Below are 19,078 nucleotides of genomic sequence, written 5' to 3'. Positions count from 1 at the left end.
GAAAGTGGACTCAGTGCTCTTGGATGATGTCAGCCTGACAGGGTTATTTAAACCTCCTTTGCAGCTCAAGCTGATCCTCAGCAACAGGTCTTCTGCTGTGCTCCATGCTGCAGTATGAGTTACTAGCATTCCTTCTCTGATCCTGCATTTGCCTTGTTCCAGTCCTGCTTGTCCTGCCTTTTGCCTTGATGCTGCTTGTCCCGACTTTTGCTCTTTCCTGCTTGTCCTGTCTCTTACCTTGTTCCTGCCTGCCATGCCTTTGCTCCAGTCCTGCCCTGTCTCTCCTATGGATTGCTTTCCTGTGCTTTGGAAACTGATGCTGCCTGATCTCTGCCTGCCCTGACCATAGTCTGGATATTGATAACACCTAAGCTCTGCCTGCTCTGACTGCTGCCTGGGCCTTGCCACTGTTGTTTGCCACCTGCCCTGATCTTGGTCTGGTTACAGACTCTGTCTCCTCATTCTTCTCTGGATCCTTACCTAGGTCCTGCCGGTCTCGGAATCCAAGGGCTGAACCTGCAGGGAAAGAGGCTGATACAGATGAAGTCTAAGACCTTGTCCCAGTCAGAGCAAATCCACCTACTGTTGGTAGGGGTCCAGCTGGATTACCAGTCAGGCAGTGCCAATTTCACCATAGCTCAAGGGTTCACACTCTATGACAGATTTCTGAGGCCATGAGCTCGGTGGATTGTCCCTAATTCAGGCCAATCCTGGTTTGGTTCTCTGAGTTCAACAACAGCAAGACCAGCTGAATCAGATAGCAGGGCTTCCCAAAGGTCTGGCTGTCCAGATGGATACAAGCCCATCTTCCGATAAAAGCACCTACTCCACCTTCTGCGCCAGCACCTGGGTTCCAGAGCCTATGCCTCATCTGGCAGCATCTCCTAGATACTGCGGAGATCCCAAGGCTTGGGGTTTCTTAATCAGTGCCTCTTGCACATCAAGCTGCAAGCCGGCAGTTTCCTATCTGACCAAACCAAAGTCACCTTTATCTTATCTCTCCTGACTGGCTCAGTCCTCATCTGGGCATCTCCCCTGTGGGAACATAATGAATCCCTCATTGGAAACATGCAGGAATTCCTGAAGCAATTCTGCCTCATTTTTGATGAACCAGGGCGCACCTCTTCTGCAGCTTCAGAATTGCTTCACCTCAAGCAGAAAAGCAAGATGGTCGGTTACTACGCCATGCACATTGGAATGTTAGCCTCTGAGCTCAAATGGAATGAAGAAAGTTTCACAACCATCTTCTGGGATGATCTATTGGACCATATTAAGGTCAAGCTCGTGGGGTGTGAGATACTGGTTGGCTTAGATGACTTCATTGTTCTTTGTTTCTAAATTGATGTCCAATTCAAGGAGCAAGCAAGGAAGAGGGACAGCAGTGCATGGTTTGGAGGAATGTATCTTTGAAGGATACTAATGAAAGAGGAGAGTTAGGGCATCCCAACGGAGAGGTTCCAATAAAAGCAAAAGTAGCCTATGTGCCTACAGTAAAGAATCACCAGAGCTAAAGAATTCCAAATTATCCATATTAACTGAAAAGAAGGTTGTTAATAAAAACAAAAAACACACTTTGAAATGTCTGTATGCCAATGCCAGAAGTCTAAGAAGTAAGATGGGAGAGTTAGAATGTAATACAGTGAATGATGAGATAGGCATAATTGGCATCTCAGAGACCTGGTGAAAGGAGGCTAACCAATGGACAGTGCTATATTAGGGTACAAATTATATCGCAATGATAGGGAGGATCAACTTGGTGGGGGGTGTAGCACTTTATGTTGGGAGGGTATAGAGTCCAACAGGATAAAGATCATACAAGAGACTAAATGCTCAATAGAATCTATATGGGTAGAAATCCCAAATATGTTGGGTAAGACTATAGTGATAGGAGAATACTACCGTCCACCTGGACAAAATGGTCAGACAGATGAGGAAATGCAAAGAGAGATCAGGGAAGCTAACCAATTTGGCAGTGCAGTAATAATGGGTGATTTCAATTACCCCAATATTGACTGGGTAAATGTAACATCAGGACATGCTAGAGACATAAAATTCCTGGATGGAATAAACAACTGCTTCATAGAGCAATTGGTTCAGGAACCAACGAGAGAGGGAGCTATTTTAGATTTAATTCTTCGTGGAATGCAGGATTTGGTGAGAGAGGTAACGGTGGAGGGACCACTTGGCAATAGTGATCATAACATGATCAAATTTGAACCAATAACTGGAAGGGGGACAATATATAATTCTACAGCTCTAACACTAAATTTTCAAAAGGGAAACTTTGATAAAATGAGGAAAATAGTTAGAAAAAACAGAAAGGGGCAGCTGCAAAGGTTAAAAGTGAAGAACAGGCATTGACATTGTTTAAAAATACATTATTAGAAGCTTAGTCCAGATGTATTCTATGTATTAAGAAAGGTGGGAGGAAGGCAAAACAATTACCGGCATGGTAAAAGGTGAGGTAAAAGAGGCTATTTTAGCTTAAAAAAACATCCTTCAAAAATTGGATCCATCTGAAGAAAATAGGAAAAAGCATAAGCATTGTCAAGTTAAGTATAAAACATTGATAAGGCAGGGTAAGAGAGAATTTGAAATGAAGTTGGCCGGAGAGGCAAAAACATATAAAAACTTTAAAAAATATATCCAAAGCAAAAAACCTGTGAGGGAGTTGGTTGGACCGTTTGATGACTGAGAGGTTAAAGGGGCTCTTAGGGAAGCTAAGGCAATTGCAGAAAGACTAAATTAATTCTTTGCTTCTGTCTTTACTAATGAGGATGTTGGGGAGATACCAGTTCCGGAGATGGTTTTCAAGGGTGATTAGTCAGATGAACTGAACCAAATTACTGTGAACCTGGAAGATGCAGTAGGCCAGATTGACAAACTAAAGAGTAGCAAATCAACTGGACTGGATGACATGCATCCTAGGGTACTGAAGGAACTAAAAAATGAAATTTCTGATCTATTAGTTAAAATTTGTAACCTATCATTAAAATCATCCATTGTACCTGAAGACTGGAGCATGGCCAATGTAACCCCAATATTTAAAAAGGGCTCCAGGGGCAATCCAAGAAACTCTAGACCAGGGAGCCTGACTTCAGTGCCTGGAAAAATAGTGGAAACTATTCTAATGATCAAAATCATAGAGCATATAGAAAGACATGGCTTAATGGAACACAGCATGGATTTACCCAAGGCAAGTCTTGCCTCACAAATGCTTCATTTTTTTGAAGGGGTTAATAAACATGTGGATAAAGGTGAGCCAGTAGATGTAGTGTATTTGGAATTTTAGAAGGCATTTGATAAAGTCCCTCATGAGAGGCTTCTAAGGAAACTAAAAAGTCATGGTATAAGAGGTGGTGTCCTTTCATGGATTACAAACTGGTTGAAAGACAGGAAAAAGAGAGTAGGATTAAATGGCCAATTTTCTCCATGGATTAGGGGAAACAGTGGAGTTCCTCAGGGATCTGTACTTGGACCGGTGCTTTTCAATATATTTATAAATGATCTGGAAAGGAATACGATGAGTAAAATAATCAAATTTGCAGATGATACAAAATTATTCAGAGTAGTTATATCACAAGCAGTTTGTGATAAATTGTAGGAGGACCTTGCAAAACTGGAAGATTGGGCATCCAAATGGCAGAAGAAATTTAATGTGGATAAATGCAAAGTGATGCATATAGGGAAAAATAATCCATGCTGTAGTTACACAATGTTAGGTTCCATATTTGGAACTACCACCCAGGAAAAAGATCTAGGTATCAAAGTAGATAATACACTGAAAACATCAGTTCAGTGTGCTGCAGCAGTCAAAAAAAGCAAACAGAATGATAGGAATTATTAGGAAGGGAATGGTGTATAAATTGGAAAATGTCATAATCCTCTGTATTGCTCTATGGTGAGACTGCACCTTGAGTACTGTGTACAATTCTGGTCACCACATCTCAAAAAAGATATAGTTACGACGGAGAAGGTACAGAGAAGGGCAACCAAAGTGATAAAGGGGATGGAACAGCTCCCCTATGAGGAAAGGCTGAAGAGGTTAGGGCTGTTCAGCTTGGAGAACAGATGGCTGAGGGGGGATATATAGAGGTCTTTAAAATCATGAGCGGTCTAGAACATGTAAATATGAATCAGTTATTTACTGTTTCGGTTAATAGCAGGGTTTAGGGGGGCATTCCATGAAGTTATGAAGTAGCACATTTAAAATTAATCAGAGAAAATTCTTTTTCACTGAATGCTCAATTAAACTCTGGAATTTCTTGCTAGAGGATGTTAGTGCAGTTATTGTAGCTGGGTTGAAAAAAGGTTTGTATAGGTTCATGGAGTTGTGTTATTTATTATTATTATTTATTGGTTTTTATATACCGCCGTTCATCCTAGGATATTGCGTCGGTTTACAGGAAAACAAAACGTCAAAGCATTGTACATAGAACAAGGTAGTAATAATTATGAACTAGTATATAAATAACTAAGGGAAGAAGTAACGTTGTACATATAACAAGTTAATAAATATGAACTAATACATAAATAACTAATCGTGAGAATAGCTAAGTAATTTAAACGGCAAAAACTTAAAAGTATGGGGAAAGAAGGGGGGAGGGGGGGAGGAAGAGAGGATTGGATGTGCCAGTGTATTTAGAGAAAATGCAAGGAGGGTAGAATGAGGTGGGAAAGAGCAGGGGGGATCAGGTGTAGGCCTGAGTGAATAACCATGTCTTGAGATTTATTTTGAAGATTTTTGGGGATTGTTCAAGTCGTAGTTGAGTGGGCATAGAGTTCCATAAGGTAGGGCCAGCTAGTGACAGGGCGCGGGCCTTAGTGGATGTATATTTAAAGATTTGGGGTGAGGAGGTTTGCAAGGTAGCCATGTATGGGTTTCTGATTGGCCTGTTAGAAGTATGAAATTGTAAGGAGTTAGAGAAGATCCACTTCCACATGTAAAAATGTTATTACTAATGTAAATACCTATACCTAATGTTATTCTCTCCCTTTTCTTCTCTCCTCCCAGTTCTATTACCTTGTTATTTGTAACTGCTTCCTTCTACACAAATAGGTTATTGAATTGTTCACTGTACACCCCTGTTATATGTAAACCGGCATGATGTGTTTGCAACATGAATGCCGGTATATAAAATTTTTAAATAAATAAATAAATAAATATTACTGGCATCAGTAGCATGGGATCTACTTAGTGTTTGGGTATTTGCCAGGTACTTGTTGCCTGGATTGTTCACAGTTGGAAACAGGATACTGGGCTTGATGGATCCTTGGTCTGACCCAGTGTGGCAATTTGTTATGTTCTTATATTATTATGACACTTATCTTCATCACTTAAGACTGTCTCCCAGGTTCCAACGATCCCTGGTTGCTGCAGTCAAGGAGCCTACTCCTATCTTGACACCTGAGGAACCCATGCAGATTTGGAGATCTAGGCTAACCAATGAGGAGAAATCGAGATGTCAACATCTTAATCTGTGTCTCTACTGTGCCAGCCAAGGACACTATGCTACACAATGCCCTGAGAAGTTGGGAAACTTCCAGGGCTAGGGCTCATTAGGGAAACCACCCTAGGTCATAGTTCTTCCTCTTTCTAATTGCTACTTACTGTCTGCCTTGAATCTACCTTCATGGAGGTCACCACAGAGGCCTTCCTTGATTCTGGGGCTGAGGGCAATTTTATTGAAGAATCACTCGTGCAGTAGTATAATCTACCTGTGTTTCCACTGGCTTTGCCTTTATGAATTTCATCGATCTACAGAGAGCCTCTCTCTGGCTTCCAGGCAACAACAACAGCTCCTCTGACCCTGCAGTTAGGGGCACTGTATAAAGAACAGATCTCCTTTGTTCTTCCCAAAGTGGTTCTAGGACTACCTTGGCTGATTAAACAGAATCCCATCATTGGCTGGCAGGGCCTTGAAATCTCTCATTGGGGGTCCCGATGCCAACAGAAGTATCTTCTCTCAGTATCTCTGCTGCTGTTTGCTGCCCGAACAACCGTGCCAACTCTTACCGGTCTACTTTACCAGCATGCTACCTTCTCTGATGTATTTGACAAGAAGCAGGCTGAGAAGGCAAGAAGGGAAGCAGCAGGCTGAGTGGCCTAGTGGTTAGAACAGTGGGCTACAAACCAGGAGACCAGGGTTTGAGTCCTGCTGTTGCTCCTAGTGACCTTGGGCAAGTCACTTTACCCTTTATTGCCTCAGGTACAAATTTAGATTATAAACCCTCTGGGTATAGAGAAATGCCTACAGTACCTGAATGTAATCCACTTTGAAGCAATGCAAAAAGTGGAATATATAAAAAAAAAGATACTGCCAACTCACAGATTGTATGATTGTGCCATCAACCTTTTGCCAGGGAAGATCCCATCCAAGGTCATGTATACCCATTATCTGGTTCTGGAGACCAAGGCCATGATGGCATACATTAAGGAAAATCTGGAGCATGGCTTCATTCAGCCTTCATCCTCCCCAGCAAGAGCTGATTTCTTCTTTGTTGGGAAGAAGGATGGATCACTTTGACCATGTATCGATTAGAGAGGGCTAAATACCATCACCTGTAAGAACTGGTATCCCTTACAATTGATCATGGAGCTCTTTGACTACTTGCAGAGTGCAATGATGTTTACCAAGCTGGGGGGCTTATAATCTTATCTATATCTTCAATGGGGATGAGTGGAGACAGATTTTAACACTCGAAATGGACACTATGTCTTTTGGCCTGTGTGACACCCTCGCAGTGTTTCAGCAATGGTCAACAAACATTTTAAAGACCTTCTCCACTCTTTTGTACTTGTCTACTTAGACTATATTTGCATCTTTTCCTGCTATCTTTCTCAGCTTTGTGAACACATGAGAATGTTACTATAAAGGCTCTGAGAAAATCACCTATACGCCAAATTAGAGAAGGGCACATTTGAGCAGGTGGAGTTACTCTTTTTGGATTACATTATTTCTTATCATAGTCCCCGCATGGATCCTGAAAAATTAATAGCTATACAAGAATGGCCCCAGCCAGTGGGCCTCAAAGCCTTGCAAAAATTCATTGAATTCATGAATTATTATAATCAATTCATACATAATTATTCGTCCCTGGTGGCATCCCTCACCTTTCTCACCTAGAAGGGCTCTGATACTAAGAACTGGCCAGAAGAGGCAATCCAAGCCTTAAGCAGCTTAAGGTGGCATTTCTCAAAGCCTCATGCTTGGAGCACCCAGATCCTTAGAAACCCTTCATCACAGAAGTGGACGTATTGGCTACTGGAGTAGGGGGCTACCCTTTTGCAGCACAATGACAATGGGACCCTCATTCCCTGCTCCTTCTATTCTATGAAGTTCTCTTTCACAGAGAGAACTACACCATTGGGGGCAGGGAGCTAATAGTCATAAAACTTACCTTGTCAGAGTGGCACCACCTATTAGAAGGAGCCACACACCAATGACCATATACATCTACCATAAAAACCTCCAGTACTTTCAGGTGTAGCGATTAAATCCTTGTCAGTGCAGGTGGTCCTTGTTCTTTAATCATTTTGACTTTGAGCTTAGGTACCAGCTTGCAGAAAGAAACCAACATGCAGATACCATTTCCCAGTCCTTTGAAGCATCTGGTATTCAGGAATCACCCCGTCTTGTTATTAATTCTTCAAGAATCTTGGCCACGGCTGCTACTGATGTACCTCCCCAGGAAGATGGTCATCCCTAAGCAGCTCAGGGAGAAGGTACTTTGTTGGGCACACAACTCCCCTCTAGCTGATCAGCCTGGCACCAAGAAAACTCTGGAATTACTATTGGTGGCCTTAAATGACCCAAGATGTCTACCACTATGTTGAATCCTGTCCTAACTGTGGAGGGGCTCATAAGCTATCAACTTCGGGGTCTATTTTCAGCTGCTCTGCAGCTTGGCTAGTTAACCTGATAAACATATCTAGTTAACTAGCAGGGTATATTCAGAGGTGCAGTTGTGCCGCTGAATATACCCAACTATTTTAAAATTAAACCAGAACTGAAGGATCCTTATCAAGATCTGCCTGATTGTAAGCTCCTGTGTAAATAAAACCAAGGCAAAGGAACAATGCAGCAACTTAAGATCATAAGCAGAAGTCATGGACTGGCCAAGGGAAGTCCAGAGGTCACAGAGACCCCCACACTTGGATGAAGGGGGAGCATTCTGAAACAGAGAAAATGCTGATGCCGGCATACAGCCTCAGTCCAGATGATGCAGGAGCCCCCACCCCCCCACCCCCGAAGAAAAGGGGAGGGGGAAAGACCTACAATGTGGGAAAGACCCTTTACCCACCTCATGATTTTATGCACAAGCTTATGCATATTTATCAGTTGGAAAGTATAAGAGGAGGGGGGGGGGGTGGGGCAATAAGGAGAAGGGAAAGAATACCCCAGACAGCCCAGCAACTCTGCCAGTGCCAGACCTGGAAGCAAGCCTCCTTCCCAGATGGTTTTTCAGACCTTCAGCCAGAGCCTGCTTCAGAGGTAAACAGAGGGAAATCGCTTGAAGTTGGGACCAGGTTAAGTAAGTTAGCTCTAAGTATCAATATATTAGGCAGGCTAAGGTTTATGGCATGTTTGAAACCACCCATGGTACAGAACTTTCTTTAGAGTAAATTAGTGGTTAGTGGCCAGGATGTTAGACAGGAATTGTTGTTATCTTCTAAATGCTAAATCCTACCAATTCTGATAAATAAAAGTCTAATTCTGAAAAGAACACATTGTCTTTTCCTGAACTTAGAATCATGAAGTGAAGTGGGAGGGGAACTGGAAATGTCCTGTAGCAGATAAGTCCCTGTATCCCTAAACTTACTTACAGTCCTACCCCTCTCTCATTTTCTAGTTCTGCTATGGGTGCCAAAATCTTAAATCTAGCCCAGAACAATATACATAATCCTTGCTGTACGTCACTTTCTTTATACCATGTTTCTTCTGTGCCACCTTCTCTCTATCCCATTTTGTACTACTTGCTGTCTCTTTCTTTAATATCCTTTTGCTTTGCCTCTTCTTTTTATTTATTTATTTATTTATTTTTAATTTTTATATACCGAAGTTCTTGTATGGACTACAAATCAATCCAGTTTACATAAAACGAAGAACTGCTCAACAGATAGTGCTAAATAAAGTAATAATAGTTTAACTGGAAATAAATAAAGCAATATAATATTTTATAAAGACAGTTTAACTGTTTAATGTATCAATAAATATAAATATAAGCAATGCCAAATATATATATAAAATATAGTAAATTTTTGAGCTCAACGGTAATTGTCCAGTAGCAGATTCTAAAATTAGTACTTGATGCAGTGTCCATAATTAGGGTAATTAGGATACTTAGGAATTGGGAAGTCTGTTCGTCACCGTAAAATTAATCGTCTGGGAAAGCTTGTTGGAAGAGAAATGTCTTCAATCTTTTTTTGAATTCTTGATGACTGGGTTCTAGTCTAAGATCTGGGGGAAGCATATTCCACTGGTGAGGGCCTGCTGAAGATAGCGCTCGTTTGCTCAATGATGATTTAATTTGTGGAGCCTGCAGTGTTCCTCTGTATGCGCTTCTGATTGGTCTGGAGGAGGTGAGTGGTTGTAGTTGAGAGCTTAATGAGATGGGAGCTAGTTTATTTGTCGCTTTGTGGATGATAGTGAGTACCTTATAGAGTATCCTTTGTTTAATGGGGAGCCAATGTAAGTTCCGGAGGATTGGGGTGATATGATCTTTTTTGTTGGTGCTAGTTAGAATTCTAGCCGCTGAATTCTGAACCATCTGTAATGGTTTGATAGTGTTGGCGGGTATACCTAGTAGCAAGGAGTTGCAATAGTCGAGTTTAGAAAGAATGATGGATTGTAGTACTAGCCTGAAGTCGGAGAAGTGAAGGAGGGGTTTAAGTTTTTTGAGGACTTGCAGTTTGTAAAAGCAGTCCTTTGTGGTATTGTTTACGAACTTTTTTAGGTTTAGATGATTATCAAGCCATGCTCCAAGGTCTCTGACCTTTTGCCATTATGTAGGACCCCTAAACTGGCTGAAACCAGTCATACTTCACCTTATGACTCCAATGACTTGCATAATTCATCTAAGATCTGCCATTCCTCATGATGCTCTATATGAAGCAGCTACCCTGATCAGGATCTGTCTGCTGATACCTTATCAGTGAAGACAAGAGAATCACTGAAAATCAAATGCAGGTTTATGTCAAACCCCACGATCAATTTGCTGGCTTTGAATTAACACATTTGGGAATGGTTCCTGCCAACAAACCTCAGGACAGGCAAAAATCAATGCACAATCAGTTTTCCCTGCTGAGGTCTCAGAGCTAACCTATTGTGCACTTGTGGAGTGTCACAGCTCTCTCCGCTGGGGTTGGAAAGAAGGCACAGTATCTAGGCAGGGGTGTAACTTAGAGAGGCAGGTGGCCCAGAGCCAATGTCTTCTGCCTGAAGCAGCTGCCATTCCCCGCAGGTTGAGCCCTTGGGTGGGGGTGGTTGCCAGGACTTGCCAAGCAGAAGCAAGAACCAGGAAAGACCTGAAGACCAGGAATCAGGAACACAACCAGGCCCCAGACTATCACAGAACAAACTCTATGTAGATTGCTGGACCAGCAAAGGTGTGTCAGGCTAGAGCTCTTTATAAATGGCTCTCAATTTAGGACACATTTAACGCTGGTCAAATAGGAAGTCCCTGGAGGTGGGTAGCCTTAACTTTCTTTCACTTTGTATTTCCTATGGATTCCTAATGCATCAAGGGTCCCTGTGGCTCTGCTGCAAGATCCCCTGGCCTTAAGCACCCAGGGCCACAGGTTTAATCCATGCTACCCCTGACATGGAGAGACCCAGACTGTATCACATTTTATAGAGGACCTTCCCCCCTGTAAACTAAGAGGTAGATTAATATCTCAGCTTAGTTCACAAGGAGGTTATTGATTGGTTTTTAAGGTTTGCATTCACTAAATCAATTTGCCCATTTTCCAGCCTCATTGTTTACATTTATGCACATTTTCATTTGTATCTGGCACTGTACAATATATTGTCTTATGTTCCTTACTCTCTTTATCTGCTTTTCTTCATTACCCTTTGCCCTCCTTTTTGTCTCCTCTTTAAATTCTTTCCCATTCTGCCTCTTTTCCTTTATATTTTTTCCTCTCCCTGTTTTCCTTCTGTCTTTTCCGTTTTAACATTTACTGCCTCTCCTCTCTTTTTGCTTTTTGTTATCATCTCATTCATTGTTGAATGTTATTCAGTGTAATCTCCATGTACCTGTTATGATGGGGATTCCTTATTTAATGCTGTATCAAGACAGGGAATAATATTACCAAACAAAGAAAAAGTATAAACTAATGCATCTAGAGGATTATGCCTGCCCATGTCCCCTCCTCTGGAGCCGTCATTTTTAGTAATGTCTCTTTACAATCATGGCTAAATCGGATTCTGAATCATCCATGTACATCACATCCTTGTAAAGCAACAACAAATAAGGTAATAGCAGTACCAACACGTCTGATGGAAGCTCACAGAGCACTGATGTGCAAGTCTGGGCATGTCTGAACATGACTGTGTGTTTCAAAAACCTCTTGAGATCAGGTGTACTTCCTCACACAGGATACGCAGTGAATTTGTGACCTCATTTCTATTCCCCTACCATACCTCTTACCTCGAGAATAGGACACATTATATCCTCTGTAGTGCCTCCTTGGTTTTTACAGAATTTGTAGAACGCTTCCAGGTAAGACTAAGAGAAAGAAACAGAAATTAGTTATGGAACAGGACTTGTAGATTCTTTATACAAATATAGATGGATAGTGAACTATGAGGGATCCATATTAATGAATGTCATTTACAGTTGATTGCACTGTGAAAAAACAAGGACTGAGGTCACATTATCACCCCTCAAGACATTATTCCATACTGTAAATTGACAGTTTGTTATAACATTATGGATAGCTTCAATGTCCTGGACAGAAATTGCTCTTTAGCTCCCTAGTCTCGAAGCATCCCTTCCTTTCTTAGTGCTTCCCAAAAACTTTGCAGGTGTGATTGGTGTACTTATGCACACCTGAAAACATCATCTTTCCCAAATCTTGGGCAATGCAATATCACAACTGAAATAAGTAGATTTTAAATTAAAAATACACAGATTGTTAGGGATGTTGATGGCAACTACAACATACTAAACCAATTACTCCAAACTTATATTATCGATGATATAAATATAGTTTACTCACTTGTGCACAATACCACTCAAATTAAATGCATTTACTAATTTCTGCATTAATTATATATCTGAGGACCATCATCTCTAGGGTTCATTGCATCGCAAATTGCTCATAAGGCAAATGTAAGTTGTAATGCCCTTATATTTGCATAATCATTGGTCCTACTTATGCAACAACTTTTTGTAATGATTTTTTCCAAACGTTTATCCAAAAAGCAACCCAATAAGGGATGTGTTTCAGGAGAACATTCTCCCTGCTTCAGGGGAACACATATTCATGTGTTTTTTTTCTTCTTCCCTAGGTCGCAGCCCATGTTGCCACATCCAGTTACTTCGTATGACCACTTGAGAATGCTTTCAACCACACAGTGTCTGTTGGCATTTGTGCTACTGCTTCTTCTTATATCCCCATCCCTCCCCCTTCTCCTCCACCCCTCTCATCCCTCCCCTAGAGCCCCACTCCCCTAGTGACCCTCCCCTCGCGCCTCTGGCCAACAAAACCTCAGATCTCCCACGGCTCACTACCTGACCTTTGACATACATCTAATTCAAAATCCCCCCCTACCCAAATTCTTCTCCCGACCCCTTCCCCTCACATGATTCCAGCCACAGATACCATGAAATAATCAAGCATCATATAGAATCCTCCCTCTCCCCCATATCCTGATGCAACATGTCTCAACATATTTCCACCATACTTAGAAACCCTCCCTTAAGTTATGTTATTGCATATGTCACGAAGTTTAAATGTTGTTGCATAGGTTACGAAGTTTTCAATGTTCTTACTATGTTATAATTTATAATGTCACTTATGACTCTCCACAGGCCATTTGTTAATCATGCTACAAAGTTTCAATGCACAATAAGAAGTCTATGTTTAATAGACTCCTCTGTTAATCTGTAAACCGGTGTGATATGTCTAAGTGAACCTCGGTATAGAAAACCAAACAAAATAAATAAATAAATAATTATATTCAACCTAATCTGCAACCAATCACAGTAGTGCGCATCACCTCTACAATGAATGCAACTTTATTGATACATGATGATGTACACAAAATTCTCAATTGACACCTTGGGAAATAGTGACTCATTATATCAAAGTATACCAATCTATTTCTAGATTCAGTCAATGAGGCTGCACTATGTTTAATTTATGTATCCAAAATTACTCAAGTAAATTTAACCTAGCCTCCCTATTACCACCACAGATTAAGTGGAGACACTCGATCAATAACCAGCCACCATATTTGTGAAAAACCATAATTATGATCCATACAATATTGTACAATTGGTGCACCAATTTTCTGAGTAACATGACAACTTCTATGTTCACTGAGGCAAAATTATATAATATAATATAACTGACATGGATACACCAGCACGTAAACTACCCATTGTGTCAAACAATTAGTTGAAAACCACAATTTGATACCGAGATCCCTATTGGGTGGATACCATGCAATACATTCAATGATTTGATTGCAGTTGGAACAATTCCTACACTGCAAATGTCCAGTTGTTGGAACACTGATGTCGTTTAGAGAAAGAGCCACAGGAGCTACATGTACATTGATGTTCTTACCACAGGTAGATTTTAAGAACATGGACGCCCAATTTTATAACATGCATGCGCAAGTGCATGCAAGTTATAAAATCGGGGGTTGGTGCATGCAAGGGGATGCTCACTAATGCATCTTGCATGTGCCGATGCCTGTGGCCTTCACCCGTTCCCTCCCAGCCTGCTCCAATTTAGAAGCGGCTTGTGAGGGAACTTCCCTTTCCCCTACTCTATCCTTCTTACCCTTCCCCTAACCTTCCCGCCCCTTAACCCTATTCTAACCCCCGATTCTTTTAACTTACCATTTGCACTTGCCTTGGGGCAGGTGCAGATTGCGCGCACCGGCACCCTGCCAGCATGCGATCCCCGGCACAGCGGCAAATAGCCGCTGTAGTGGGGACCTCTAGCTCCACCCCACCCTGCCCTTGAACCGCCCCCACCCCTTTTTCAAAGCCCTGGGACATACACGTATCCCGGGGCTTTACGCACATCGCTGGGCCTTTTTAAAATAGGCCCGGTGCATGTAGGCGTTTTAAAATATACCCCTATGTGAACACAAGCAAAAAAGTAAAACAATGAGAGAAGAAAGACCAATTTTTTAACTTCAGCAACTGCATGTGGTCTCATTTGTAGGTCAAAGATTGTTCTTATATCAATTCAACAGACACATAAATTTAGTGAAAGGGAGTTGCTGAAAACTCATATAAAAACATAGAAATGTGAGAGGAGAAAATAACATACGATCTAACTAGTTTGCCCTTCTATACCAACTATTTAGCCCTAAAGTCCCTACCACTCACTCACAGATTCCCATGCTCTTTTGAATTCAGATACTGTCCTTGTCTCCACCACCTCCACTGGGAGGTTATTCCATGCATTCTAGACTGTCTTCAGGTTTTGGCCAACTTGTATTTAGACTTTAACCAGCTTGCCTTCATCTTTGTTGCCTACTTGTTCTTATCCTCACCTGCCTACCTTGCCTATCTGTTCCTCTTCTTCTCCTCTAAAGAAATACTTCCTTAGGTTACTCCTGAGTCTACCCCCTTTCACTCTCATCCCATGACACCTCATTCCAGAGTCTTCTTTCCATTCAAAGACCTGTCTCCTGTGCATGGAAACATTGGAGGTATTCAAACCTGGAGTATTAGAGTTAGGAGCATTTTTTTATTTGAAATTTCCTTGCAAATGTGTTATTTCATTTCAGAATAACACGTTTATTTTTCTTGACCCAGTAGATCTTGAAAGGTTTATTAATGATAAAAGAAATCCTGTGTAATGATTGTGGCATGGTTGTTTGTCCTGGCACAGTAAAACGTTTTTGTATACTATTGGTAGACATTTCCTAACGTTTCCTCCTGGATGTAGGCTTGTGTATGATTATATTCTGTAATTTTGTATGATTATTATTTTCTTATGTTGTTTCTTTGATAATGATACTTTACCAGTTATCATTGCTGTAAGTATGATGTGAAAAGCTTAATAAAGAGTAAATTTAAATATCTCTATCATATCTCCACTATCCTGCCTTTCCTCTAAGGTACAGTCCAACAGGAATTCACCTATCGTTCACTGAGGCAAATCAAAACAAGTCATATGTTATAAAACTTATGACCTCTTATGACTGCACTCATTTGTGAGAGTGACTAAAGTCTTGTTTGATTGTGTCAAGATTTATAATCATAGATCATGGTTATATGATTGTTTTCTTTTTTATCTTGTATATAAAATCACTTATCTTTCAGCTGAAAGCGATGGCAACTCTTCAATGGTAGTTCAACACTGTGACATTGTTTTGAAATCTGGATCAGGGGCACACAAAACACTTTTTGTTAGTATATTTAATATGCCCAGTGAAATTCAAGTCAGCGATGAGGAAGGCATCACGTCATATACACAGCAATAGTTCAATGAAATGTATGTATAAAAACATATATAATAAGATGTGAAGTCAAAGTCTCTATGAAAATATCACAGCGATATGTATTTTCTTAAGTCTCTGTGGAAATTATTGTGAGTGGATAAATACATTTGACATCTAAGGAACTTTCCTTCTTAAAAGTGTGGTGCCCCAGATGCCCAGTATTATATGGAGTACACAAGGTACATAAGCCATTGATAAAGCCATTCTGTTGCATTACCGTATCGGCCAATGGCACAGTCTTGGAACCACTAGCAATCTTTTTAGATATTTTCCTACAACTGGAAGTGCAATCAACCAGATCCTTCATAAAGGACTCCTCACATGTTGAAGAAGCTACAAGATATATTGTTTTCATCAGATTTTATTTTGGTCAGTATGGATGTGGAATTTTTGTACATGAATATCCACCAACTTTCAGCTTTGGGGTTGGTACAAGAAATATTAGACCATCATTCACTCCCTCAGTGGGTTCCATCTTCCTTCTTAATGGGTGACTAAGGAATTGGATCGAGGAAGAGCGCTTGATGTTATCTACTTGGATTTTAGCAAAGCTTTTGATACGGTCCCGCACAGGAGGCTTGTGAATAAAATGAGAAGTATGGGTGAGAGTGCCAAGGGGGTGGCCTGGATAGCAAACTGGTTGAAGGACAGAAGACAATGTGTTATGGTAAATGGAACTTACTCTAAAGAGAGAGCGGTGATGAGCGGAGTGCCGCAAGGGTCCTGTTCAATATCTTTGTGGGCGACATCGTGGACGGGATAGAATTAAGGTTTGTCTATTTGCGGATGATACTAAGATCTGCAACAGAGTGGACATGCCGGAAGGAGTGGAGAGAATGAGACGGGATTTAAGGAAGTTCGAAGACTGGTCGAAGTTAAGGCAGCTGAGATTCAATGCCAAGAATTGCAGAGTCATGCATATGGGCTGTGGAAATCTGAAAGAATTGTATTTGATGGGGGGTGAAGGGCTGATGTGCATGGAGCAGGAGAAAGACCTGGGGGTGATAGTGTCTAACGCTCTGAAGTCAGCGAAACAGTGTGACAAGGCGATAGCTAAAGCCAGAAGAATGCGGGGCTGCATAGAGAGAGGAATTCCGAGTAAGAAAAGGGAAGTAATTATCCCCTTGTGCAGGGCCTTGGTGAGGCCTCACCTGGAGTACTGTGCTCAGTTCTGGAGACCGTATCTCTGAAGGGACAGAGACAGGATGGAGGCGGTCCAGAGAAGGGTGACCAAAAGGTGGATGGTCTTCATCGAATGTCTTATGAGGAGAGACTGAAGAATCTAAATATGTATACCCTGGAGGAAAGGAGGAGCAGGGGTGATATGATACAGACGTTCAGATACTTGAAAGGTTTTAATGATCCATAGTCAATGACAAACCTTTTCCATTGGAAAAAAATCAGCAGAACCAGGGGTCACGATTTAAAACTTCAGGGAAGAAGACTCAGAACCAATGTCAGGAAGTATTTCTTCATGGAGAGGGTGGTGGATGCCTGGAATGACCTTCCGGAGGAAGTGGTGAAGACCAAAACTGTGAAGGATTTCAAAGGGGCGTGGGATAAACACTGTGGATCCATAAAGCCTGGAGGATGGGAATGAAGAGAAGAGGTATGGGGGTGCCTTGTAGGAATAAACACTGTGGATCCATAAAGCCTGGAGGATGGGAATGAATAGAAGAGGTATGGGGGTGGCTTGCAGGAATGACTGCTACTACCTGGTGATTGATACCCTTATTCAATAAACATTCACACGGTTAATGAGACTCCAGCATTGCTCTATGCTTCAACGGCAAGAGGAAATGTGGAAAAGAGGATGTCATTCAGGCAACAACCAACAAGGTAGCACAGTCTGGGTAAACAAATAAGCGCGGGAGTAGCTTGCTTGTTGCGGTGGTTATTACCCCAAATCAATTAAGCCTGATACTTCTCTTTCAATGCATATCCAGCATACATCTCTGCTTCAACAGCAGGGGGGAATGAAGAAAAGATTATTCACATTCAGACAACAACCAACAAGGACTGAATTGCACAGTCTGGGTAAAAAAATAAGTGTGGGAGTAGCTTGCTTGTTGCGGCGGTTACTACCCTGAACCAATTTAAGCCTATTACTTCACTTGGAAAGCATATCCAGCACAGCTCACTGCTTCAACGGCAGGGGAAAGAAGAAAAGAGGATTTATATTAGACAACAACAAAGGACTGAATTGCACAGTCCAGGTAAACAAATGTGTGGGAGTAGCTTGCTTATTGCGGTGGTTACTACCCCTAACAAATTAAGCCTGATACTTCACTTTGAATGCTTATCCAGCGCAGCTCACTGCTTCAACGGCAGGGAGAATGAAGAAATAGGATTTACATCCAGCCAACATCTCACAAGGCATTGATCTGAGCAGTATGAGTATACAAACATTGGGGTAACTTGCTCAATACAATGGTTATTACCCTTAAACATTAAGCTTTATACTTCACTTTGATACAGCTCCAACACTGCTCTCTGCATCAATGGTGGGGTGGAAGGAAATTAGAATAAAAAAGCTACCAATAAGGGCCCTGAACTCAGCGGTTGGAGTAACAGATAAGTATGAGAAAATAAGTGTGAAAGCTTGCTGGGCAGACTGGATGGGCCTATTGGTCTTCTTCTGCCGTCATTTCTATGTTCCTATAACCAAATTAGTTTTCTACTAGAACTATTTCTCCTTCAGGACACAATTTTTTAATCAGTTATGGGGTGGCCATGGGGTCTCCTTAGGCACTGGATGTTGCCAACATTTATATGGCCTCTTTTCAAGAGAAATATGTTTATGTTTATGCAGCACCAACGTTTTAGCAAATAGTGCTGTGGTCGAGATATATCAACAATATATTTTTCACATGGAGAGGGAATGAAGATGGGCTTCAACAGTTTCATGCATGGCTCAACAATTTGGAAAGTAATTTGAGATTTACAATTCAATATAGTAGAGTCCATTTCCTTTTTAGTTATAAAAATCTATATACATGACTCATAGATTCATACCATGCTGTACCACAAAGCATGTGAAAGGAACAACCTTTTAAAATTTCAAAAGGTATTATCACAGAGCCTTTGAGTAGGGCCTACTAGTAAGCCAATTTTTTAGAGCCCGGCAAATCTGTTCAGATTTTCATAATTTTAAACAACATTCCAATGATCTCACAGTGAAAGGGGCTATCCAAAAAAGGCAATTAGGCAAGCTTATTTATGGGCCAATATTCAGACAGCACACAATTGCTGGATTACAGATTCAGACCGACAGTTTCAGAGCAACTTACATGTGCACTTAAGTATTCCATTTGTGCACAAGATATGGCCAATATTATCAGAAGACATTGGAAGGTTTTGGCATTGCACCCTTCACTTCAAGA

At 41.3% G+C, this 19,078-nt stretch overlaps 1 protein-coding gene across 1 annotated transcript in view; it reads right to left on the bottom strand.

The window, feature by feature from the left end:
• Positions 1-19,078, bottom strand: part of ATP6V0D2 (ATPase H+ transporting V0 subunit d2) — a 122,554-nt gene that overhangs the window by 52,873 nt on the left and 50,603 nt on the right. The window contains exon 5 of the mRNA XM_029591604.1: positions 11,653-11,730. Within this exon, the coding sequence (XP_029447464.1) occupies positions 11,653-11,730 (78 nt within the window). The remainder of the gene's footprint in view (positions 1-11,652; positions 11,731-19,078) is intronic.

This window comes from Rhinatrema bivittatum, chromosome 2 (genome assembly GCF_901001135.1).
Source record: "Rhinatrema bivittatum chromosome 2, aRhiBiv1.1, whole genome shotgun sequence".
NCBI lineage: Eukaryota > Metazoa > Chordata > Amphibia > Gymnophiona > Rhinatrematidae > Rhinatrema > Rhinatrema bivittatum.
The sequence above is the reverse complement of the archived record's forward strand: the minus strand, read 5'-3'. Positions and strand labels throughout refer to the sequence as shown.